General features: G+C 45.4%; 1 protein-coding gene across 7 annotated transcripts in view; it reads right to left on the reverse strand.

The window, feature by feature from the left end:
- The window catches only part of TIAM1 (TIAM Rac1 associated GEF 1), a 189141-nt gene that overhangs the window by 74855 nt on the left and 88089 nt on the right, over positions 1–26197 (reverse strand). For 6 of the 7 annotated variants that reach the window (XM_074814195.1, XM_074814198.1, XM_074814193.1 and 3 more), the window contains 2 exons: positions 14095–14273; positions 7762–8741 (listed from right to left, as the gene is read on the reverse strand). In XM_074814195.1, the coding sequence (XP_074670296.1) occupies positions 7762–8730 (969 nt within the window). In that variant the 5' untranslated portion in view covers positions 8731–8741; positions 14095–14273. The remainder of the gene's footprint in view (positions 1–7761; positions 8742–14094; positions 14274–26197) is intronic. The other variant, XM_074814197.1, reaches the window with a different exon arrangement.

The following is a 26197-nucleotide window of genomic DNA, read 5'->3' on the forward strand; positions in this document are numbered from 1 at the left end:
CAGTCAGGAAAGTACAACCCTGGAGGACTTGTCAGCTGTGAGACAGAAAATGTCGAAAATGAAACTGTCACCCATAAAGCTGCAGGGAAATACATGGGGCAGCTTTCCCCTTCTCTACAAGGTACTGTGCAGAGCTTTTCAGTGACTCAGGATAGTTGTGGCATCCGTTTGGGATGTGTTCACGTTCAGAAAATAAGTTCTGCATCCCTAAGAGCTAAAGAAAAGGGAAAGGGGAGGATGTTTTGATTTTGCTTTTTAATAACATGAGAGAAATCCAAGTCTGCGAGAGAACGCACAAAGGACAACAGGGCCCTTAGCAGGAAACAGCATGAAGCACTACCACGGGGCCTGAACACACTGGCTCTTCCCTGGCTTGAGCACTGACTTTTAAGGGGTGCTAAAGTATATAATACCGTGAACAAGAATCAATCCGTAATCCAGTAAAGACTCTTGCAGTATGGTCCCTGCACAGAGCTGCTGACACCTGTGCAGATCTGGGGTGGATGCCCACTTTCCATCCTCAGCAGTGGGAGGAAGTCTCAGTTCTTAAGCACTGCAGTGTGTAATTCCTTTGTTCCCAAATGATATGCTGAGGACCCCCCAAAACTTACCTTGCTTTCATCCCAATGGACCACCCAGCTGAAGAAAGTTTCTAGAGGGATTGAGCTAACCATAAACTAATGCAAGCAACATAGCTGTGCTCGAGTTAAACAAATGGCAACATGCCTAACCAAAATCCTCAAAGTAAAATACAGGGTTAGGTTACTTTTGTTCGCCTGGTGCCAAGAAGAGGCAATTCTTCCTGAGAAATGTAATAGAGGGGGTAGAAGTGGGGAAGGGGGAAAGCTGCTAGAACAGCAGCTTGAAATCAAAACATATTATCTGGGAGGTGTTCACCTAACTTAAGGGAGCAGGGAAATGTCTGCCATCTGGGATGATGACTAGTCACAGGATCACATGCTGAAGCTCTCAGAAAAGAAACATTTCAATGGAGCACTTCACTGGAAAGGATCTCGACTGCAAATTGCATCCATCTAAGTAAGCACAGCCCAGCAAACAAGCAGCTGGGGCAACCTGTCTGTGATTTTTAAGTGGAAAGTACTTGAAACTAAAAACATGCAGTGTATATAGCTTTACAGAGAATACAATTACTGCCAATGGTACAAGCACTTCAGATGTATAAATGACAAAGTCCTCCTGTTTAAAAAAACATGCCTGAATGAAGCTAGATCAGATATCAGGACTGCTGATTTGCTTTCTATTGGCATCAGACCAAGAGTGGAGGAAGAAAAACAAATTAAGATCTTCGAAAGAGTATCAAAATATTTTCCAGCAAAGACCAAAACACTCATATTCACATGCTTCTTTCCCGGACAATATTGGGGCGGAGTTGTGTGCTTTGAAGGGAGTGACTGCAATTTGCTTTAAAATATCCTGAACAGGCAATACCTGACCCAATCTCATCCATCTGGGAAGGGCAGCCTGGTGACAGAGCAGGGACAACTTCTGAGTTTGGGTCGGAAGCCCTCTATTCAAGCTTTCCTCCAAGCTCACTCTGAATCCCTTCCAGTTAGCGAGGTCATAAACAGCTCATTTGGTCTAGCCATTAAGTGGGTCGAGTCATTCAGACCCACTGTGAGCTGCCACACCAGCAGCCAGCATGACCCAAGATGTGGATTCACTAGCAGTTTACGCTGGTGCAAGCTTGGGTTGGGCTGCCACTAAAACAAGTTGGTTACCCCTTCCCCCTCAAGCCCATTTCTACCCATTCCTTTAACTTGGTGCCCTGTGGCTAGTAGCTGAAAACAGAGATGTTTAATAGGGTTGTTTGCCTGGAGGCTCAGCAAAATGACCCGCTCAGCAGTGCTCTTCGGTGGGATTCAACCCCTTGAGTCACCTGAGACAAACCATCTGACTCGAGGATCTCCAGCTTTTGGGAGATTCAGTGTGTGGCTCAGGGAATATCTGAGACCTTGGGAACGACCTCCATCTGAAAGGCACTATGGGACTGTGTGAACAGGGCCTCGAATCAGCATACAACTGAATACCAGTAACATCTTACTTTTCAGCACTTGCTAAACTATATGCCATTAATTATAATTTAATGATACACAACTTTGTCTTTACTGCTTTTCTCAGTTCCATCTGAAGTCAAACGACTAAGATTAAAGGTCTGGGTCAATCTGGTTAAGAATCATACTTGCGTTGAAAGTAGCTATGTTTTCCAGACTACAGACTGAGATGTACAGAATTACTTTAATAGCTTCATCTGCTGAAGATACTCTGCCTGGAAACACAATGACCGAGGAGGGCTATAAGAGCAGGCTGTAAGGTCACAAGTGTTATGCAGGGAATGAACAGGATGCAGTGGAAGCCAGAAGAAGAAAATTATTTCAGAAAAGAGAATTCATGGGGGATAGGTCAACCCAATGAGTCTTGGATACATTCCTTGCTCAGGAGGACTCAAATCACTAATTTTCTGGGATCAGGAAGAATGCCCTAAAGGAGTTTACCCCATACTCTCCCAATTCCTTTCTTTCCTTCTTTTCCTGAGCACTTGGTATTTGGGAAAAAGGTACTGGGCTGGATGGTGCTTTCATGTGACTGACCCAGTGTGATCCTTTTACATTTTGAGGTTATATCCTCTATGCTACAAAACCATTTGTGAAAAAGTTTTACACAACTTAAAAACAAATATCAGCTCTCTGGAGTTTAGCCATCCTACAGAACATAATGAAACACTATAACCTGTTACAAAATTCCCTGAGATCGTAAAAAAATAATATCGACTGGAAAGATTTTCTAATTTTAGACTGGTTTCTCTGTACGTCCTGATCTAATTCCCACAACACCCCTGGTTTCACCTCCTGTATATTCTGCAAAATTTATTTATATAGGATTTTTTTTAAAAGGCTTGCGATCCCAAATTCCTTCAGGCTACCTACAGAGGCCTAAAAATAGTAACAAAAATCGGACAAAAGGGGATTTAACGCGCCAAGGACATAGTCTGGGGCTGGCGCTGAAGGAGGTGCAGTTTCCAAGTCACCTGGGCAGGAAGTTTGTTCACTCTCTCCCCGCTCAGCCTCACAGCAAACACTGGACTGCACATGGTAAAAACCTCTGCTTTCCCTGCAGAGTTGAGGGACATCTCGCTGCTCCTTCTCAAAAGTTATGTAAAAAATGTGGACTGCACCACTGGAATTGAGCTTTCTGGAGGAAATCACAAATTGGACTATAAAGCTACCCTTCTTGTATGTGAGTGGCTGACCATGCAGAAATACTTAGGCCACCGTGTCTCCTTGGATTTTAATGCACACAGGAGTCACACCATGTTCTAAATACTGCTTGTAAAACACCACTGCTCCTCTAGAAAAGACAGTCCACCCACAGCTTCACACCTATCAGGAGTTACTCCTAATGTTTTGCCCCACCAAGCAAATACCACCCACGAATAGATATGCTGCCTGGCAAGCAGATTTTTCTGCATGACCAGAACATCTTCTGTACATGCAGGATGTCTTCACTCTTTGTAGTAGAGTTTGAAATGTCAAAAGAGGTTCATGCCCTATGCAAGGCTGTATCCCCCCTATTTGATGATCTAAAGAAAAGAGCAGTCATAAATTATCCACAGAAGGGGAACACGGAATAAGGAGGTGGCAAGATGGGCTTGGAAGTAGCACAAAACCATATCTCAAGGTTTCCATTCCCTAATTCTGCTCCTGAAACTTCAACTGGGGCTCCTAACAGCAGGGGAGCATGTGGTTACACTTGTTTCTGAACATCCACCAGGAGGAGGAGGAGGAGGAGGGAGTCTCCTGCAGGCACATGTTTAGTTGCAAGCAGGACATAACAGGGCCATTTCACAAAATCTGGAACCCAACAAGCAGGTTGTAGGATCCTGGGGATCTCACAACCCACAGTCAGAACAAGCTGTATCCAACCAGAGCTTGTCTCCCTTCAAGCAAAAATGGGTGAAAATGTCAGCCAATTAAGCTTTTTCCACCTACATCACATCAGCTCCAAAAGCCAAACAGGATCCCAGCAGAGCTCTCCGGGAAGTCTCGCTTCAGCAGATCTGAACCCTTAATGTTAAAATGTTACAAAAACCAGAACTGCTGCGTGGGTGCCCCAAACCCAGCCTGTGAATATTAATCGCTTGTGCATATTGAATATAATTGTTTCTCCAGTATTAAAAAGCTCTCCTGAATTACAGGAAAGCAACTCCCACAGTTCAATTTAAGGTTTAAATTTGGAAGGGAGAGATTTTCTTTTCTTTTTTTTTTTGTCTTTAATGTAAATCACATACTTGTAAAGAACCCATGGATAAGGCATTATAAAAAAACATGTACAGTTGTGATTCTGGCACCTCCTTTCTGTGATACGTTCAGTGATGCATTTTTCCAGTAGCAGTGGTCAGCATACCACAAAAATTACAGCTACTGGCAACTTCTAATAAATTTAGCCCATATAGAAAATACGATGATGTATATGCATGTAGTTGAATATGCACATAACAGTGGCTGGATTCAGGGATCAAACACAAGGGCACAAGCCCATTGTGTGGTCTCAGACTTACCCTGCGCTCAGTGTCTTCTGCTTTCAGGGACCTCTTCAGGAACTAGACTAGTCAAAAGATACCTACAAGTGACCATCAGGACCTTCCAGCACTTCTAGCACCAGGGCAGGTGAGACTAAAAAACTGTGCAAACATCCCAGCTGCGACTTTCCAAAGGCTGAAAAAAACCCACTGGCAAATACAAACCCAAATTCTTGTGAGGATGGGCAACAGTGATCTGGGCAGAAAGCTCACTCCTGGCTATGAGGCTCAATTAGGTGACTTTGAACAAGGGAGATACCTCTGCACTGTTAAATAACACAGGGACAATGACAGGTCACTGGCCTGGAGGCCAAAAGGGAAAACTGTGTCCAACATCATATTACACTTGGCCCTGGGTTACCTCTGTGTGGTGCTCCTGTGGCCTTAAGACATAATTATTATTTTGTGGGACTGGGATGGGGGAAGGCAGTTCAAAAGGCTGGAAAAAACATGAAAGTTTTGCCTCAGTCCACTAAATTGTTTTTATAGCATGAAATGTTTTATAGCATGAGGACACATATGGCAGGCTCTGGGGCAATGTTCAAGGTGGTCATCAAGAGTGTGAAGCCATTCAGAAAGTGTTGAAAGACTGGGAAGGGCAGAGGGAAACAAAATTGCCCAAACTGTGCCCAAGTACTGGCTGGCACAGACCAATGAAGTGCCAAGGAGCACATTAACAGCAAGGCAGTAAGGTCATCAGCTCCACATCTCAGCTTCCACACTCCCAGGTAGGGTAACCATTATGTTGACCTCACACCAGGGGTATCGAGTAAAGATGAGGAAAGTGCTGAGATATTGTCGGACTGGGGACCTGGTACAGGGACAGCTTGGTAGCTTCCCTCCTCTCACCCCATCCAAAGTCACCTAATCAGGTTCACCAAGGAACTAGTCCTTTTATTTCGTGTGCAAATTTGGACTTCCTTTTCACTCTCTCTCAAACACATAATGATAGTAATTTCCCTAAGCTTGCTGAAGGTAGGCTTGGGCTAACATGACTTCATTGCTGACAAGTATCTTATACTTACTGTATGCTGCTAGGATTAAAGACTTGGAGGGAATTTTGACCTTTCCAAAGCTTTAATTTTGTTGAATTTACACATGGTAATAATCACTGCTGAGTCTCCTTATAGCCACTGTCTCCAAGCTTAGGAGATACATCTAGTGAAACCAGCCCCACAGAGTGATTTCCCTGGGTATGGCTGAGGCCTCGCAAAATGCTACGCAAATTTGTGACTTTCACTAAGTGCCTCACAGGAATCTTCTTAAAGCCAAGATAGGCACCAAGAAGAAAAACAAATGCTTCACTGTACACCAGTGACACCGTCCTCTTTTTCTTAAATACACTTGAAAGAGGGCTGGAGGCAGCAGTTGCACCTAACAATCTCCATGAAAGCTGTTACGTTCAAGGCTGCCAAGTAACATCCTTTTTTTTGCTTGTTGTTGTTCTCTTGCTTTTTATCCTGTGCTGCCTTGATGGAGCACCAAAGGGTTTTTGCGCTCGCACTGTAAAAATACCTCCAAAAATAAAGAGCTGATTTTGGAGTACAAAGCTGCTGTTGTGGGACGCTGCAGCATCTGTTTTAGCATGTCATTTTTATATTTAGAAGCAGTGTATCTCCACAGATCAAGCACAGCCGGTAAGTCACTCAGCAACCCCTTCCCATCAGCTCTCACAAGTCAGTGACAGCCGACTGGGGGGGACATGCTCTTTTCACCCTCCAACAGCCTTCTGCACCCTTACACCGCCACTGTGGCACGCTGCATCCTGCCTGACTCATGCTGCCCAGGCTGGTCTCTCTAATGCTGGTGTCCTGCCAGCAGCTCAGCCTGGCAGCAGGACACGAGCCTGATGGCCTCCGACCTTGATGCAACGTGATGCTTTTTTCTTTTTCTGGGTCACGCGGCGCAATGTGTGTATGCTGCATGGCATATGTAGGAGAAACACCATGCAATAAAATCAGGGGAGCCGCTGAAGCATGCAATCTGGTACACAGCTCTGACCTGTGCCATCAGACTATTGTGTCCCCCAGCCATGTTTCTGAGCTGGTGCCCACAGCTAGAAAACAGTGCAGGTAAAAAATGCCACAGCCAGCATCTTCTGTTAGGCAGCTGGACCACTGCTCTGAGATGGTCCAGCAAGCCAGATGAATGAACTTAAAATGAGTGCAATATGTCTCCAATGCGTATGCCACACACAGCTTGTACAGGTGGGCAGGATTTGTAGCTCCTTTTTCCCCCTCTCTAGGAGTAGTCTCACACTTAACTGTAGGCAGAATTGCTACTTGCAGCGCAAGGCGATGCTGTGTAACTCGATCAGGCAGAACACAGCCAAGAAAAGCAGAGCAAAACACAATATAGACCCAACAGCAGCCTACAAAGCAAAGGTCACAGGACTGGTGTTTGGAGCATGGGACGGGCACCATATAGAAAAGCTCATCTTGGCTCTGTGCTGTCTATTAAAAGGATGAAGGGTATGAAGTCCTCTGTGGCTAGGAGAAGCAGCATCTTCGCCATACATCTACATCCCCCATCATTTTTCAGTTTACAGCAGGTGAGCACTGCAGCTTGCAGGACCGGCAGTCTCCTGCGAGGGGTCAGCACTGTTTCTAGGTGACGTTTTGCACAGACGTGAATGTCAGCTAATTAGAAGAGTGACATTTCAGCCCAGCGAGTGTTTACGACGGAGGGGAGGGGAAACACTCGCAGGTTTCTTCTTTGCTTCCAGCTATGAGAGCTGAGGAGTGCTTGCACATGTGCAGGCAGGGGACGGTGACGGGGCAGGGAGGGCAGAGGGGAGACACAACCAGTGTGTGTGAGCTCCCCGAGTGGAGTGATCGGTTTTGGCAGCTACCCTGGAAAAAAAGACACCGTCAACACTGCAAAACACACAGGAAAATCTTTAGCTGGCAAATGCATGTTTATCTTTTCCAGAGGCAGTGAAGAGTGGAAAAGGCCCAGAGTTGCAGATAAGGAAGAGAGCAGTGACGGGATCAAGTCAGCTCCAGAGACTGATTAGTTCAGCTCTTTCCTGGATATAGCCCCCTCTCTGGAAAGGGGGTGTTGAAGGAAAACAGTGCCTGGAAGAACCTGGAGTATCTTCATCTACAGACACGGCTTACTGAATGCCACATGCTTCCATCTTACACAGAATAAAAAAGCCTTACCTGAGTAGTTTTTGCCCTTCTGCCTTGCATGCTGTTACTATGGCTAATTTGTGGGTTGGTGGCCCCTTCGGAAAGGCAGTGGGATTTCCTGCAGGGCAGCGTGTTGTAATTACTGTAGGAAGGCGCATCCTCAGCAGTAACAGATGACATCTTATGGCTCCCGATATCCGGGATGTCGGACACTAAATTCCGGCAGTACCCTCCAAAGGCGTTTCGCGGGCCTCCATTGATGGTAGCGCTTGGGGTTTTGGGGGAATACAGGTCGCTCATAGAGTTGGCGCGCTGGCAGGCAACCAGCGGCTGGGGGCTGCCACTGGCCTCTGTCCCCCGGGCGGCCTCAGCATCCTTCTCCTCGGCCAAGCCCAGGATTTCCTCATTGCTTGTTAAATGCTCCTGGCTGAGGTCAGAAAGCGAAAACTCCAGGCTGTCCTCGCGCCAGATGTCGGCTGATTTGGAGCGCTTCTTCTTGAAGCTGGCCGTCTCCATGAAGTTTGTCCCATTGGTTGCGTATCGATGTGACCTCCCGTTGCCCTCCGCCAGGAAAGGTGGCTCATCCCCGTAGAGCCTGCTTTCCTCTGAGTCGGGCATGCTCTGGACGGAGGCAGCGGTGAGGACGGTGCTGCTGTCCACGCTGGGGGTGACAGAGGAGTCGGTGTGGTAGGACACGGGCCGCAGGCCCATGTCCACACGGTCCACCCAGATGGGGCTTCCAAAGTCCTCTAGGTTGGCCTCCTGGGCGAAGGGCTCCAGGCCGTTCTCTGCCAGGGACTGGGGGATGCTGGGGGTGCTGCTGGAGCGGGTGCTCACTTCTGAGTTACGGTGGATAATTTTTCCAGAGGAAGCATGTCGTGTCCGGCGAGAGGCTTTATTGGAGAGGCGAAGCGAGCGGGAAGTGTGCTTACGGCCCAGGCTGGCATGCTTGTCTCCGTAGAAGGCATGCTCCACGCTCTGGCTCTCCGCGTTTCCCATGGCGTCACAGTCTGCAAGGGGAGAGCACAGGGACCGTTAAAGGCGGCAACCAAACACACAGGCAAGAAGACACACGGACGCCCCAGTACACCCAAAAGAGCTTTTTTTTCTTAATGAACCTGTCCCGAAACCTACACCACAGCTTCCACTGGGTGTCTCAGGACATGCTTTAACAGCAGCAACTAATCCCACAGAATTAATTAAGGGAGCCAGCAACCATACCAGCAAACGTACAAATACAACTCAGTTAAATCAGTACGTAGGAAAAATCCAGATAGCTATGCTGGGGTAAATGAAGAATGTAGAAGGGGGAAGGATTGAACCTTGAAACTTGGTGTGAACTGGAGCTAGTTTACCACCAAAGCGCACTGGCAATCTCAGCTCTGCACAGATTTACTTGACTCTTAGCATTAACTTCACAATTCCAGCCAACACTACAAAAAATCAACAGCTATTGTTTGTCTGCATGTAACAAGATGCCAAAAAGTGGACAGATGCCTTTATCTGAGATTTCACTGGGGTTTTTTTAGCTAGGAACTGTGAATTGAAGCACCAAATAGCAAAGTACAAATTCAACTGTTTGGCAGCAAGCTAATGGTAGGTTTGTTTTCTGGAACAAAAAAACAGTGCAACATTAAGCAGGTACAGAGATCCCCACAGAAGAAAGCCATATTATGAAAAATAAATTAGCACGAGTGACTCAGACTATACAAAAATAACCTTTCCTTCCTACTCACTCTGAAGCAGATAGCTAGATCTAAGCACTTTAATCTAGCAAAGGGAAAACTGAGCTGGGACACAGGGACTGGGTTTCTGTCCCCATCTCAGTACCTAGCCTTCTGCATTATTCAGTCGCGCACATCCCACCGTGAAACAGGTTTCCCATCCAGAAGATGGGAGTGACGATCTGGACTCAGGCTTGGAAAACACTGTGAGGTCTGTGACCTCACTCAACAAATGTCAGAAATATTTTATCAGTAGTATTTGCTCTTTCTGGCCAGAGAGCAAGAAGAAGAACAAGAAAAGTAAATGTTAAAGTACATAGCCATTCAAAATTAAATAGAAGATCCTGAATTACACACCAGACAATTATATCTAGATAAATAGTCCGTAATCTTGAACACAAATTCCAAGACAAAACTTCATCATTTTGAGATATTTCTATTAGTCTTGGTTGAAAAAAAAAAAGCTGACCTGACAGTAAAATAATCTGGAGTTTTTAATTTGTTAGGGCAGTTTCCTTTAACAAGACGCACCAATGGGTATTGAGCCAGATGCTGGCAGAATAGATGTGATCATATATTTTCCCTCGCTGTCTAAATACACACTATCACTGCTGCACAGAACTGAACTAGCCCGACATAAATTACATAGAAAGCGAGGAATCATTTGTGCTAAACACAGGCACAGCACTTCTGGTGTCGGCTGCCCTGGGCACATACGTTAGAAATGAACTTCTGCAGTGATACTTCTGACCACAGAGAGAGGACTGCGTTTCTCTGCCCTTCTACCCAGCTAAGGGGGCTGTGTCTGAGGCTAAAAATCTGTTCAGTGCTGGAGCAGCAAGCACCTTCATAAATATCTGAACATTCCTGTATCTAAAATAAATATAATTGCATGTGAAGCAACCTATACCAGGAAATACCCTACGTCTACTGAAATTAATGGCTGTACTCCCATTGACTGTCATGAGACTTGGTTATCATGCATCGTTTAGAAAAATAAATGCGCTGAAGAGAGAGCAGGTTTTAATCTAAAAAAATGACAGCATTATAAATCCCTAGACAGAGTTTATTATTCCTTAAAAGCTACAGTCCTTTGACATGGACCAGACTGAAAAACAAATGTCAGCTAGATTTTGCTTCTAAAACATTTTAAAGCACAAAAACTGTATTTTGTCTTCCACACTGATGTCTAAAACCAGACCTCAACACTCCCCATCTTGCAAAAGACACCCTCTCAGGGTAATGCTTTTAGCTGCTCTGATTCTGAGATTCTTGCTAACCACACTTTCATTCGACAGGATTTCCACTGGCTGCAAAGCCCATCAGAGCATGCAGCCATTTATCCCCAGTCTCCAGCCATGCACCCATTGCTTCAGTACCTATCTAAGGAGAAAGAGCAGTTTTAAAAGTCCTCTTGAAACTCTGAATGATTAAAGAGTGGCTCTTTACCTTCAGAAACAGAGCTGCCGAAGGGCAGGAGCATCCCCTGCACACCACACGGCAAGGCACTCTTGCTGATGAAAACGTTGGGCAGCACAGCTACGGAAAGCAGCCCTGTGCCACCACCTCGATGTCGTCTCCATGCACATCAGGCAAAATTTCACCCAAATTTCAGCCCAAAATTTCAGCCAAAAAGTAAGAGAACCACAAATGACTTGGCGAGGAAAGGAGCAGCAGCTCAGTCTGCATCCTGTAAGGAAGTAATGCCGCTAGAAATGCTCTCATGGAAGGAGGAAAGTCTTTCCTCCGCAGACGGCAGGAATGTTTACCGAGTGATTTCACACAATGAGAAGTATCTGCTAGATACTGGCAATAAGTGTCAGACTTCAAAGAGCTGTCCCTTTCTAATTCTGTGGACTGGCGCTTCAGGTGAGGATGCGTTTGCAAATCTCACAGATGGCTATCCATCCCGTGATTAGCCCACTCCTTGAACCCAGGAAGAGTCCTTACCCTAATGCCACTGATCTCACCGGTGTTACGCTGCGGGTTTGCACAAACGCTGCGCAGTGGGTGCACAAGGGCTGCAGGCAGACATGGTGCAGCTGATCCAGCTGCAGCAATACAAGACAGTGCCATCCCCGCGGTTTGTCACCATTCTCTGGCAGAGGCCATCCATCTCCCCTGGGAGATGCAGGACTCAATGGGCCTGAGCCCCCCTCAGGTGAGGACAGTCGACCCCGCTGAGGGTAACCGTTTGTGGGGTGCCTGAGACCAATGGCTCCCCCTGGAAGGAACCCCCATCCTACCTTCTCACCCCCATTTTTGCCTCCCCTCTGCATTCCTGGCTGAGCATTTCCTGCAGTTACCCTGAACCAATTCAGGTGCTCATGCAGCCAAGGCCACTAAAGCAGCAGAAAATAAATCCAGAAAAAAAAACCCAAAGAAGACTTTATTAGTTTATTTTTGCTGAGATAATGAGTTGAACTGGCACGTGCCAGAGGCAGTGCAAGGGTGCCTGTCTGGGGACACAGCGGGGCAAGGACAGGGCAGCACGACTGCAGGGTGATGCAGGAGCCAGGGAAGAGGGGACAGTGAGTGGCACGTCTCCTATTTTTTGGCAGCAATGAGCTGTTAGGTCAGCTCAGGCAGATGTGGAAAGGCAGCCCTGAAACACTTGAATTCACACTGAAGCAGATGCTGGCATCCTCAGCTAGCAGGAGCGGGTGCTGGGCAGGGGAGGGGAGCCCCAACCTCCTCCTCCCAGGGGCAGTGGCAGACACCCTGGGGCAGAAATGTCTTAAACTGCTCCAGCTACAACTGCCAGATGCTGCCTGTCTATGGCTTAACTGAATTTAGCACACTCAGTGAAAAAAATCTGTATCAAATTAAGAAAATGAGTAATGTTAATGGGAGTTGCACGCAAATGCTGGTAGGACAAAGGCTCCCCTTGTTAGTTCACCCGCCAAATCCAAAGGTGACCATTAAAGACCTATCAAGGTACCACCAGGATACAACATAAATCAAGTGTGACACGTCTTGATGCTTTAAACAGGTCTGTCGCGCTCAACCAAGGATTGCGACGTGTCAGAAATCTGTTCTGAATTACTCTCCGAAGGTAGCAGAGATTAGCGCACACAGACCATGCACTGCAAGCAGAATTAGTTGGAAATTTTTCAGCAGAAAATGTTGATTCATCAAAACCCAAACTTTTCGTGGGAACAGACTGCTTTTGATGAAAGGCTCCTCCGCTCCAAGAGGGAGAGATTTGAAAACTGAAGCAGGGAGACAGGCACGTCTCCTGGAAGAGGCACCAGCTCAGTGACTCAGTTGCTTGCCGAAGACGCGGAAGATCGAGATTTGTATCTGCAGCCCAAGTCAGGCAAACGAGGGGTGGCAACTTGTTTCTCCACATCCTCAAGAGCTGGCCTGACCATCGGGCCACCCGCTGGTCTGGGAAAAGGCTCTCTCTACCAGAAGATCTGCTCCTTTCTGGTTCAGAGCAGGGAAAAATGTAAGAATTGTGGAAGTCTTCAAGGGGCCAGGAAAGTCACCTTTTAGACAGCTTGCACATCAAGAGACAGTAGAGGGGTGTGAGCTGTTTGGGGTTTTTTTTAAACCAAAACTTAAGATTGATACCAACATTAGGATACCAGCAGGGAGAACACAAATTCTGCAGGAAAGCTTTGGAAAAAACAGTGTTCCCCACATCAGCCACCCCAGACAAGCAGACTGACCTCTAGCTGAACTGCTAAGTTCTTGCTGGATGAGTCTTATATTAAATGGTTACATATAAGGATGATCATATTCTAGATGACCACTGATGCTGGCCCCCTCAAAGAATATAATTTTCTTTGAGAACAGTCATTTTCCTTTCTCTCCCCTTAACCCTGACATTAAATATTTCCTAAAATAATTACAAAACCAAAACACTCATTTCAATTAAACCTAAGCTACTAACTCTCAAACTTACAAAGAGTTGGGCTGTTAGATTCCAGAAGAAAATCTGAAATATATTAACTTTCCAACCAAATTTGAAGCACCTCGCAAGACAACAGATTGCAAATTTAAAATTAGATTCTAGTGGGAGGCCCTGATGACAAATCTGTATTTTTCTCCTGGAGCAGAGCTTGAAGGCTGTGAGAACCAGAACAATGATTAAATCCACAGCAAGCAATGAGTCTACAGAAATAAACTTTTGCTAAAATCTGCCAGCCAACAACAAAGATTTCTACTGAACTTACAAGAACCACATAGAAAAATGTACAAGACTAATAACCAAGTGCGAACATACACATTTTATTGTAATTAAAATGTGCTTTTTCAAAAGGGCAAGAGAGAGGCTGAAATTCCACAGTAAGCCTTTGAGTTTCTCTGTAACTCCAGCAGCATATTTAATTGTTTTCAAATCAGAACCTTTTAACCAGCCATTTCTTTTTTGTAAGCTGCTCTCGCATATGTTAAAGCATGGGATGGACTCCAAAAAGGCCCTGCAGGCAATTCAAATAAGAGGAGAGGGAGGAAGGGATGTCATCAGTAGCTGCTTGATAGCCATTCAAATGCCTTTGTATTGCTAAATGGGTGTAACCATAAACCACATGCAGCTTACCCATTCCCCGCCCCCCCCCCCCCCCCCCGCCCCCCGCAAACCATTATACAGCACTGCAAACTCCTAAAGAAAAATATATGGACACACATGTACCTTCTGAGGCAGTACTGGTATCCAGCGCAACCTTCCCCAAGAAAGCTGTGGCATTTAGAGGTATAGAATTGCAAATGATACCAAAATGAACAGTTACTGGGACTGCAGAAGCTGTCAGCACCTGCCACTCAGCGACTCCATTACTCTCACGTCAGAGTCTATGACTATATGCCAAAAACCTGGGAAGAAAGAGGGAAGAAAAAAAAAAAATCAGACAAAGGGTTAGCAGGAACGGCTATACAGGAGGATGTCTTCTGCCAGGTCCTGTTATCATCAGTTATGTAAGAAACACTGTGCAATACAGCATGCGAATGCTGTGCTTAAATTCAAATGATGAAATCTGATGATGGCAGAATAAATGAAAAACCCAGTCAAGCACCATCAGCCCAAACTACAGAACGTGGAGAGTTCCTCTTGCCACTACTTTGTACAATAAAAATCCCCATAGACACGTCCCTGCTGAGGATTGATTGTCTCAGGCAGGGCTAGAAAACTTAAGGTCTGAAAACGTGCCTGCATTCGAAGACAACCATCAAGAAAGGCACCTTCCAATAAACCAGGGTTTAACTTCTGGCAGCAAGCGGGGACCGAATTGGACAGAGAACAGGCCTGAAACTGGAAGACCTCAGAGGAGATCTCTCTGCGCAGACTGTCTAATTTACAAAAAGGGCGGTTATCCAAGCAGGGATTTCATTAACATTTTTCAAGGGCGAATCAGATATGTAGGGCATTTACATGCATTTTTGTGCACGGTGAAAGGATCGTCGGGTTAATTGCATTCACTAAGGCATGAATACAAGAGATCAGTCTGTGCTTATTTAGACCTAAGACAAGTCATAAGAATAGTCCTCAAGTTACATACATGCGTGCACTCATGTGGGTACCAAATCCCAGCCCTTTCTTGGCCTGATACCACTGGCAAGCTCCCTTGCAAGTACACCAGCTCAAGCTCCAGTCCTGTGAGATACCAAGAATCACAAACTCACCAGAGGGCTGGGTGCGCTGCCTGAGCTAGCTCTCAAGTCATCCAACTCCTCCTTCTCCTATCCAAACACCAGCAACATCAATTCAACATTGCACACAGACTTTTGAGAGCTATAAACTTTTCCAAAAGTCTCAAGGAACAAAATCCTTGAAGAGATTACTGATGCCCTTCATGTTATTAGAGCTGCTTGGTGGGGAAATTGTGATCCTCACTCTTGGCTGGATTCTCAAAAGAGATGAGAGTCACCGGCTCCTTTCTAAATTAAAAACATTCTCATTTTCTTTCTCCTCCTTCATGTTCCCCTCTCTGCTCCCCACCTCCCCCTCTTCCCCCAAGCTGTTGGTTGAGATCTGAAAAGCAGTTCATGAATTGCTCAGGAGCTGGCAGAAATTAATAAAATGAAGCTCATTTATATTGAAATGGACTCATTACCATGCCAGCTGCCAATAATTTGCAAGACGGGAATCTTGCTGAACAAACAAGGTCCTACAGGCAAGAGGCTTCCCACCTGCATCCACCACACGACGAGCAACCCTGCAAAGTGCATTCCTCACCTCCAAAGAAAAAGGAACTGCAACCATCTTTTTTTCAGATCTGCCTGCTGCTGCCCCAGAAAACTTGTCCAAAAGAGTTAAAAAATAGATGCAGCCAAGCATTTTATCAATTTTTCCATCCTGAAGAGGCTTTTGAGGAGCTTGTAACTCAGAAAAATCTGCTCTGGGCTGAAGCAAATTCTGGTCACTTCTGTGAGAAACCAACTACAATGCCACCCGCTCTACACAGTACCTGTGCTCCTCCAACAAAGATCATTCTCTCTTGCACTCATTTGCTAAAAAGGTGGGAAGATACGAATTGGATGTTTACAACCAGATACTACATTATCCAAATCCTCACTACACTCCAGTACATTTAAAGGGCTGGCAACATCCTTTGCCATGAACAGATGAGTACCGTGCATGCACAGCTCCTCTGGAAGAGAAGGATTTATCATTACCCATGGATTCTTTCCTGAAAAGCTTTGTTCCTATTCCTATTTCACAACTTGGAGAGTCTTTCCCAAATGAAACTTTTCAAGAAGAACATCAATTTTTCGTACTTCTCTTTGTCTGCCGTTAATATACACTGGGACGGTCCTCACCCCCATGCTTTCCAGTTCACCCCGACAGTCCAGGCTCTGCTGCAGCAGAAATTCTGGAGGTCTGCTGTGCTGAAGCAGCCTCAGACAAGGACTTCCCTCCAACAAAGTCTTGGCAAAAGGGGATGCCCATGCTCCTCCATCAGGAGGAAAGAGAGAAGCAAACATGAGCTCAGCCCTGTCGCTTGCTTCCCAGCACAGAGTCCTTCCCTGCACTGGACACACTTGCTCCTGCAGACACTTGCTCTGTCCATGCAGCCTGACTGCACATTCAGACCACCAGTAATTCACCAGTAACTGTTCTCACGGTAGACAGAGAGTTGTAAACATTCACACATGGAACAGTTCATCTCATTAAAAAAGAAACATTAAATAAAGAATTTCAAACTCCTATGCTCAAGACAAAATACTCAGTCTTAGAGCTGACTCCTGCAAACATGCAGGCACACACACACATATACACGTACATCTGTGATGCACGTATGCATGCATGTATGCCAATGTCTACATACGTCAATGCAACTCCTCTTGTTCTTTGAAGGTTTGGAAGTAGCACAGCTGTATTTATGTCATAGCCACAAAACAGCGCCTTGAAAAATCAGGCCAAGGAGTTCCCACAGGGCTCATCACACAGCAACTTCAGTCAATCCAAACTGAGGAAGCTTGCAGCAAACCACCATGAATGGATTAAATGAATGCATAGTAAGGAAGAAGAATATATTAAAGGAGCACCTTGTTATTCATCACATCTGCTACCTGTGATTCTAGGTACAGCAAAGGGAGGTTTGACTTTCACATGCTGGGAGCAGTTTGCAATGCCAAGAGATCAAGAAAAAAACCAGCACACCTGTTTTCTTTTTGCTTGCGGACACTTGACATTAACATTAATGCATGAAAAATATGGAAGCCGTAGCTTTCTAAAAGCCTCCTTTTCCAAGCAGAACCCTTCCTTTCCATCAAGGAAAAATTAGTGTGTATATATATCCCTCTTGTCCAGTGAACATAAAATGTTGGCTAGAAGGACAACAGCTCTCCTTCAATTCTATTTTTACTTTTTGATTTTATGATACATCATTTTTGTCAGATTTCCAATGTAACTGCAGATGTGAGATCAGTTGGTCATTAAGCAAATCTTCAACCTGCTTTGAGAAGCCCTCAGTAGTGCTACCATAAACCATCAGGATGTATATACATAGACAGAAAGCAGTAGTCATTTCATACAAGAACTATTCAATATTTATCAGTGGCTCTGGGCTGTACTCCCCACCCACGATTCCAGTTCCACGCCATTGTAACTCCAGTGTTCGATCCCGTCTCCTGAAATGGAGAATCAGGCCCTTTATTTGTAACTGGAGGCAACATTTTGTTAGCCTTTATTACCTCTAGTTAATATGAATTGCTGCCAAAATCAATCTGCCAAATCACCTACCCTGAGAAAGGAGGTAAATGCTCTAGGATCCCAATGCCCTGACAACTCTGGCTCTCCCTATCCCATACCCCTGGGCTGCCCTCCACAAAATGAAACGCTGCAACCCAGAGGAGATGGATGGATGGATGGATGGATGGATGGATGGATGGATGGATGGATGGGAAGAGGCTACTCTATGTCAGAGCTTTGTCAAAGAGGACTTTCCATGACAGGGCTGGGTGCACGCATGGGTTCAGACATGTAATCTGGAAATGCTCCAAGCTTCCCTGTTCTCGATGTAGTCACTAAAACTACATACAACACTGAGCTCTGAGACCGACTGCAGAAGCTGGCTGACTTTTAAACCAGTGAAAATAAATGACAATCATACTTCTTTTTGTGTTTTCTTTCTATGACATACAAAATGTCATAGAAACCTCTTGTTTGTGTGAAAAACTAATTTTAAACCAACCACAGCTTCTACTACCTGTCAAAGAGAACAGCTGCTCCTGAAACTGGAGTCTGATGACAATGACCATTCAGACAAGGTTGGGGAGACCATCCGCACATCTGCAAGAATTGGCCAGCAGAGCTGGAAGTGCAAAACCTCTCTGCAACCGTTTCACTAACACTCAACCTTCGTGTCTGTCATGGTTAGGAGAACAATGCTGGGTGATTGCTCCAGATGAAGAGGAGGGCAAAGAAAAATAAATCCACGTCCTCTTTGTGGACTACTCATAAAACAAAGATGTGGGAAGCCTTGTTCCTCCAGCTGTAGCACCACACATATGAGAATTTCTAAGGGATGGAAGAAAAGGCAAAAAGAGAGAGGGAGGGAGGAAGGTCCGTTAGGAGACTTACAACCTCCGTATAGCTGACAGTCAACCACTCCCAAACCAGAGCTAAAGAAAACAAAACCAGAAGCATGGCACTGACAAAGCACCGTGGGGCCTTGGTTAATGGAAGAGAAGAGCAGGTAGCCCAAGGGAAAGCCCCCTCTTCAGGGTTTCTATATTTATACAGGGATGTGAATAATTGACACAGTTGCAGGTTGGTTTGTTTTTTAATCATTTTTACAAGTATCTGAACATGTTTTAAGTCTTTCTCTTTCCCTTTCCTTTTATTTTTAATGGTGGGAAAATCCCCCTTTCTTCCCTAGGGGAAATCTGCAAGGTTTTACACGTTTACAGAAAAGGGCAAAGCAGGGGAAGGATTCTAATTTCAGATCATCAGACATAAGCAAATCTATGGGAAGCCACAAGGGCAACTCCCTGGAGCCTGTGGGGCAGACAACAGCAGCTTGTGCGCTGCATCCTGGGAAGCGGAGGGGTTTTATAACCCACTCCGGAGAGCTGCAGCCAGCGCTAAGTCACGAGGGAGCTGCAGGGAAGAAGGAGCCCACTTGGCCTCCATGGAGGACAAGAATCAGAAAGGTAGCTACAAGGACTGCGTGTGCATTTATGTCTTACTTAAAAAAATAAAAGAATGCCCAAAATGCAGCTGAAATAAAAATAAGGTGCAGTTTGTTTATTTACCTTTAGGTTATACATTATTGTTATTACACTTTGCTTGAAAAGGACTTTCTGCTCATGCCAAATGAGCAGAGAGCTGCTGATACACAGTGAGGACAGGACGTGCCAAATGCATTAAAACCAAACTTTATTTAGAAGTAACAAGAAAATGTTCAGACCAGGAGACAGAGCCCGGAACGGATCCATCAGAGCACTCACTGTGCAGCCGGGGGTGGGTAGCTGGAGGAGGGAGAAGTGGTATGGAACACGGCAGACCATGCACGCACAGAAGAACCACCCAGTGCCACGGTCTCTGGCAATGAAAATTGAAACCCTTGGCTTGAGTGACTGGGGACCCACTGAGTCAGGATGTGAAGGATTAAAATGTTGTGGAAAAACATTAAGGCCGATAATTGGGGGAGGGGGAATTGGAGAGGAAGCATTTAGTGTATATCCTCATTTAAGCACAGAGGTAAGTAATCTGATTTTCAAGCAATGCCAAAGACCTCACACAGATCATTAAGACGGTGCCTGAGATATGCCGACAAGTATCTAATTTTAGATACCCAGACTTAAGTAGCACAGACGTATTCCAGAGATCTACAGAAAAACAGGCAGCAAATTAAACTCAGGCGCACATACTATCACAGTAGCTTTCACATTTTGGTCACACTTTCTCTGACAGAGAATTGAGATACCTCACTGAGGTACAAAAGCGTTATAAGGTATGCTATATAATTAGTAGAAAGGACATAAGAGTAACAACTTCCACGAGGAGGCCACAAGGGAAGCATAATAAGGAAAACTATTGAAGCAGAGGATGTCCTTCTAAGCTTATAGCATGCCTTGCAGAAGTTTTGATACCAGTATCTCTCTCTGTGAGCTCCTACTTTTAAATCAGTACCTCGCAAGATTCAGCCTTCGCTGAAATTGTTTGCCAGGGCTGGTGTACCGGGCTAGGATGGAGAGGCCAGCAGCTGCAGCACTGCAGAGCAGGGCTCAATTCCTGCCTGGCAGCCTGCCTCCTGTGCATCCTGGGCACGCCAGGGAGACTCCCCACAGCTCCTTTTCCTCTCTGCAAAGCCTGAATATAGTGCTCTCATCCCCTGCAGAAAGACCTAAGATGGCCATATCCCCAATTTAAAAAGGCATTGTCTGACTCCAAGGAGGAAAGCCATGTTTAACCAGCAGAAAGCACATATTAAATGTTCCACGCTTCCTGAAAATAAGAGAGCTTATTGTCTGATGTGTCGGCAATGCCACAGGTTGCTCTGGCAGGACAGGGCCAGGTGGAGATGCTTGAGACAGCAGTTCACCCAGGCCAAGAAACAGGACTACCAGTAGGACTATCAGCCTCAGCCTGCACTGACTGCTCCCGCCGGGGCTGCTGGAGAGGACGGGAGAAACAAAAAGGAGCCCCAGGTGAAGAGGCAGCCCTGCTTCACAAAACCCAATGCTGGGAATTATAACTACTGTTTATTCAGAGCCTGGGAGGAGACACAAGTGAGCATATGACCAAATGGCTGCTGTTTTCACCTAGCGTGATGATATCAACCGCAACAGAGCAGGTTTCTCAGCCTGGCATTACCGTAGTATAAGCCCTCGCCACTTCTCCAGCACACAGAAAGAAAACATTCATGCAAAACTCGGCTGGTCTGTACCAGCTTGGCACTGTCAAAGTTAAATTAAGCATTCAGATTTTATCTTGCACGTCCTGACAGAACCTGATCACTCAAACGCCGTCGCAGAGATCTATCCGCACCACAGTTAAGTTTATCTGGGTTTACCGGTTTTAGTCACAACTCGTACATCACATCTCCTGACACAGCTCCTGCTGATAGCTCTTCCCCACGGGAGGAACACATTACACCAAAGGCCACACACTGGGTGTTGCTTCTTTAATTAAGAGGGGGCAAACCCTATGAAGGGTGGTAATCCCAGGGGAAGACACCCTCGGGGCTCAGGGGTGAGCCCCCACCCCCGGGAAGAGGTGGGCAGGAAGCACAAAGCCCTGCCACAGAGCAGGGAAAAGGACTGATCAGCAGATGTTTTTGAGAGGAAAAGCCAAAGCTACCAGAAGGTGGGCTAAGGTAGCTTCACAATGGAAAGCTGAAACCCGTCAGCTCTAAGTGTGGCCTCAAAGTAAAGTGAATGCTTTGCCTTCTTTTTCAGTAAGGGCATGGGGGAGCAAGGCATGTGAATCACCATGTCTGAGGTATCTGAGGAGCAAAATTCAAAGAGTTTAAAATGTGCCAGTCAGCAGGAGGTTTGCATCTGCATCCCAAAACTATGAGAGAAGTGGTGCATGCAACCACATGGATATGGACAAGAATTTTTACATTAAAACCTGCGGATCAGGATCCTGCCTGGGACTGGAGAACAAGTGATCCCAGCAATGACATACCCATCTGTATGTATACCCATCCTCAACGGCATACAAGGCTGGAGAGCACATCTGAGAGACAGAACAGGGAATGACACAAGAAGAAATGAGAAATTTAATAAAACGCAATATGGATTATGGCACGCTAGTCTGATTGCTTTCTCCATCAAGATAACCCATTTTCCAGGGGAGGAAAGGGCATAAGATATCTTTCCAGGAAACTACTGGTCAAGCTGAAGATGACAAAAACTGTCATAGGAATTATGATATGCATAAGAATCTCTGCCAAGAGGTTGCGCTGAAAGGAGAATTATCTGGCTCAAGGGACCAGATTTTTTAATGTTTTCAATGAAAAAAATGTACCAGTGACTTGGGATGATGACACAAAGCTAGAAAAAGTCACAATACAGAAGAGACCTTTTGTCTCATATTGATCACAGAGCACCATAAACTCCCAATGTGATAAAAAATAACAGAAAAGCAAATGTAATCAAAAGATGCACCAAGCAAGACTTGCCCAGCAGAAACAGGAGTGGATGCTGCCACAGAAGACATTGACCTCATCTAGAATAACATGCGCAATCCTCGTCATCTGTGGCAAAGGTTAATACAGGCCAGACTACCTTCAAGAAAAGCAAGTCAGACACAATGAAGCATAGAGCTTCACTCTGAGAGGTGAAAACAACAGGACTGTCTCATGTGGCAAAACAAGAGGCTGCAAAAGGACATGATTTATGTTCACAGGCAGAAAAGGGTAGGTTAAAAAAATCATAAATTCAAATAGTTGTATTCATAGTAATTTCATCCTGACAAAACAAGTAAGGCAAGGTTAAAACAGACTGTGCCTTTTCCCCGCTCCCCTTCGCAAATGGCCTCAAGTCAGGCAGCAGTCCCTGGTACTGGGCTCAAGCAGAGAGACCTGCCTGAATGCAGGGAGCCCCCAGCATGTGTGTGGGATCTCCCAGGACAAGAGAGACACACAGCAGGCAGGTCCCCACTGTTCCAGTGTGACTGGTGCTGGCCCCAGGAGCTGCAGGCACAAGCCACTGTGATCTCTCTATCAGACACATTTCAATGGGCAAGGATTGAAGACTATACAAGTTTTGCACAACCATTTCTCTTACACAGACTAAGCTTTGCCTCTAGAATAACAAAAACTGTAGTCAAATGGGACATGATCATGTAGCAAAGAGGCAGCCTTATGCACTGAGCAACCCCAGTGGATCCAGCTGGCTTGTTCAGGAGATGATTACTGCCCTGGATTTCATGAACTGACCTACCTTGGTGGGGCCCATGGACCACAGTTGCGTCAAGGGAAAGATCTCGTCCTTTCAAAAGATGCGAAACTCAAGCTGTTCCTGAGCAATATGAAAAAAAGTAATGAATTGATGCTGCTGGACTAATCCTCCATAGTTTGGCAGGCACAGTAGTTGGTTCAAGTTCTCCTCTGGCTTTGTAAACTACGGTCAGTAAAGGTGAAATGTTGTTGCTGGCACATATAACCTATCTGTAATTAGTACAAAGCCAGCACTGCCAGATGACCAGCTGTGGGTCTTGTACCTTTGAGCTCCTTAACATCCTCCAGAGCAGACTGCCAAAGAGAGCTTCAGTTTCCTTCTTCTTTTGAAAATGATTCCAAAAGTATCGGCAGAGAAGGAGCATGGAGAGGTGTTCCAAATCCTAGGTGGGAATTTTCCAGCACCAGGCTTTCACTTTCTCTTAGTGCCTCAATATTTAATTATTATATGAAAAGCATAAGCAACTAATTACAAGACAAACTGAGGACAACTGTTCCAGGAACATCCGATAACGTAGCAACTCAAGAAAGACTCCTGTGAAGGTGCCTCCCACAGGAGAGGTGGGAAATTGGGAGATTTTAGGCTCACCAGGAAGAGGATATTCATGTGGACCTCCCCAGTTTTGGAGGAGTGACATCCTCTTGGGTATAGGATGGAAAGCAGCAAGTGAGTGCAGGGGTGAGGGAGAGGCAGCTACTCTTTCTCTATTTTGTTAGTCTATCTGGAAAATTAAATTTTGAGTTGAAAATACTAAGTGAGTTTAAGTCAAATCCATAGTTGTAGCAACCACTCTGAGCCTTGGATCCTGCTGCGCGTCTGCCTAATCCCACCTGGGAGCTCCAACGACACAGTATCACTTGACTGTGGCCCTCCGCAGCTTATAACTGGCTCCAGAGTATCTTAGCTGTCCCAAACTCACAAACCACATTTCAGTGAATAAACCATTCACCAGAAAAGAAAAATTGATTGCCTAGCCTGAAGTGAAACATTAACTGGAAAGTCACCCAGCAGAGCTATTTATTAGAGCACTACAGATGCCACCCGACTGAAGCACAACCAAAGCGCTGGTGGAAAACTGCTTACTGTCAGCTCTGGTTCAATGCCTTTTTTATAAAAGAAGGTCACTAATAAAATGTTCTGCCTTAATATTTATAAGAAGAATATTTTTCTTACCTGTAGCAGTTACTGCAGGGTATAGTCACATAAATGAAACATTATACAGTGCTAAAGTATTAAGTGGGATTTTTTTAGGAATTATAAAGTATGCATTAGAAATGCAAACTTCTCCTGAAACAATAGCTGTACCTCTTCAGAAATGCCGGGTTGGTGAAATATCAGCCACACCTTCAAACGAAGACACAGTAAATCTACACAGCACTTGATATTTTCAGCAGTAGTAAGTGTCATTCCATCATTTCAAAGCTTCACGTTGGTATGTGGCCCAAAATAGTCCTAAAAGAAAATAACCAGTTTCCTCTTTAAATTTAAAGAGTGGTAGATGATTTTAGTAGCTGAGAAAGCTACTGATATTTTCTGTGGCGTCATTCCCAGCCCAAATGAAAATAAAAATTGCAGTAAATGTGGACATGGTGTATTTGTGGACACACTGACCATATTCACCTATGTCCACATTACAAGTGTATTATTCAGCCCACCTGAGCCCACAACAGTTCCTGAATTCACGTGACTGGCATCTATCAGACAAATGGAGCAATCTCCAAGCTGCAGGAAAGACCACCCTTTCCCAATAATTTCCCAGCACTGCTTTTGTCCGTATGCACACAGCCCCCATTGTGTTACCAGATAAAGTAAGTTTTATTCAAATGGGTGTTAAAAATATCAGGGAGCCTGAATTTCAGTCCTCTTGAAAGCCACATTTCCTCCCTCCTGTGCCTTCACACCAGAAGTGACTTTCCTGTGCCTTCCACTCCACCAGCAGCCGCAGCCTCACCATATCTCCACGCTGATCCTACAGACTTAGGGCAGAAGGAGTAACTCAAGTTTTTGCAGCGAGTGGATATACCTCAAAGACAAAGAAGAGACTATTGCCATTTTAAAGGAGAATTTTAAAGAGGGGCCAAGAATCAAAGGACACCTTTACAATTGAGCTAAATAAAGACTCCTTGGTTTTGCAGAGCTGCACCAGCCTTTGCACCTCTTTTTCGAAGACAATATTCCTTGTGCTGGTTCAGAGGTCTTTACCGTTGAAGTTTTCAGACCACTAGTACAGAGTCTGTCCTAAAGATGCCCTGGTGATCTCTGGATGATTTGCCTTCAGAGATAGTCTTCCCATCTTAAAAGATCAACTTATCACTCAGCATTGATGGGCTGCACAGCCCTTCCAAGTCACTCAAGAGTGAAATCAAAATATTTCAAATGTAATTCCTTCCTCTGCTCGTTTACTTAGTTTTTTCCACCACTTTTCAGAGTCAGCATACCTACATGAAAAGAGGAGGAGGGGGAAAAAAAGCCAATATTTTGCACTTTATCATTTACAGTTTTCAACCAACTCCTACAAAATCTTTCTCAAAAAGTTATCCTCTGTACATTAAAGGAGGAAAGACAGCTCTGTGCAGTGCAGGAATCTAATGACAGTCTCAAAATTGAGGCCAGATCTATGTTACAAATACTTGCCAGCACAGCTACGTCAGTCACAAATTTGATGGAGCATGACCTCTGATTACACCTGCAGAGGCCACTGCAATATAGTTATAGGAGCAAAACTGTGACATGACTTATAGTAACACCTTTTTTCCCCAAAGAAAAACAAGCTTAGAATAAGCTCTTCCAGCAAAAGCACTGTTTCGCTGGCGTAAGCGCCAGCCACATGAAGAAGGCTTTGTACCACTGCAAGGAGGCTGTGCTGCTGTACCGTACCAGCGATGTGCTGTTAACACGTATCTGGCCTTGCTGCACCCCACTCCTGCGCCTGCCCTCAGCGATGCGATGCCTTTCTTCATTCCTCCACCAGCCCTGCTGCTCTCAGCTTGCTAGGAGGGAAAGTCACTCTTTTCTCTGTTGGTCCCTGTTGTGCAAATAAGGGGCTGCTCCAAGCAGCCTCTGGTCATTGCAATACACAGCAACACAAGTGCTCTCCTTTTTGCCATACTGCAGCTGCTTGCTTCTCGTCTGCGAGGCTGCCAGCTTCTGGCTGTGCCAAGGGTGGGCAGAAACCTCAGGTCTGTCAGGGGAAGAAAAAGTGTCTCCCTCCACAGTGCTGACACCATCCTTTTCTTCAAAAGGAAGCTGTCGAGCTTATGCATATTGGTCTCACTCAGAACAAGCCGCCACACGAGCGATCCAGCAAGCCTCCTGCCTGCAGAAATAACAGCTCTCTTAAACATCTTGCCCAAAAGCCTTAGTGAAATCAGTGGAAAATTAAT

Source organism: Strix aluco, chromosome 2, assembly GCF_031877795.1.
Source record: "Strix aluco isolate bStrAlu1 chromosome 2, bStrAlu1.hap1, whole genome shotgun sequence".
NCBI lineage: Eukaryota > Metazoa > Chordata > Aves > Strigiformes > Strigidae > Strix > Strix aluco.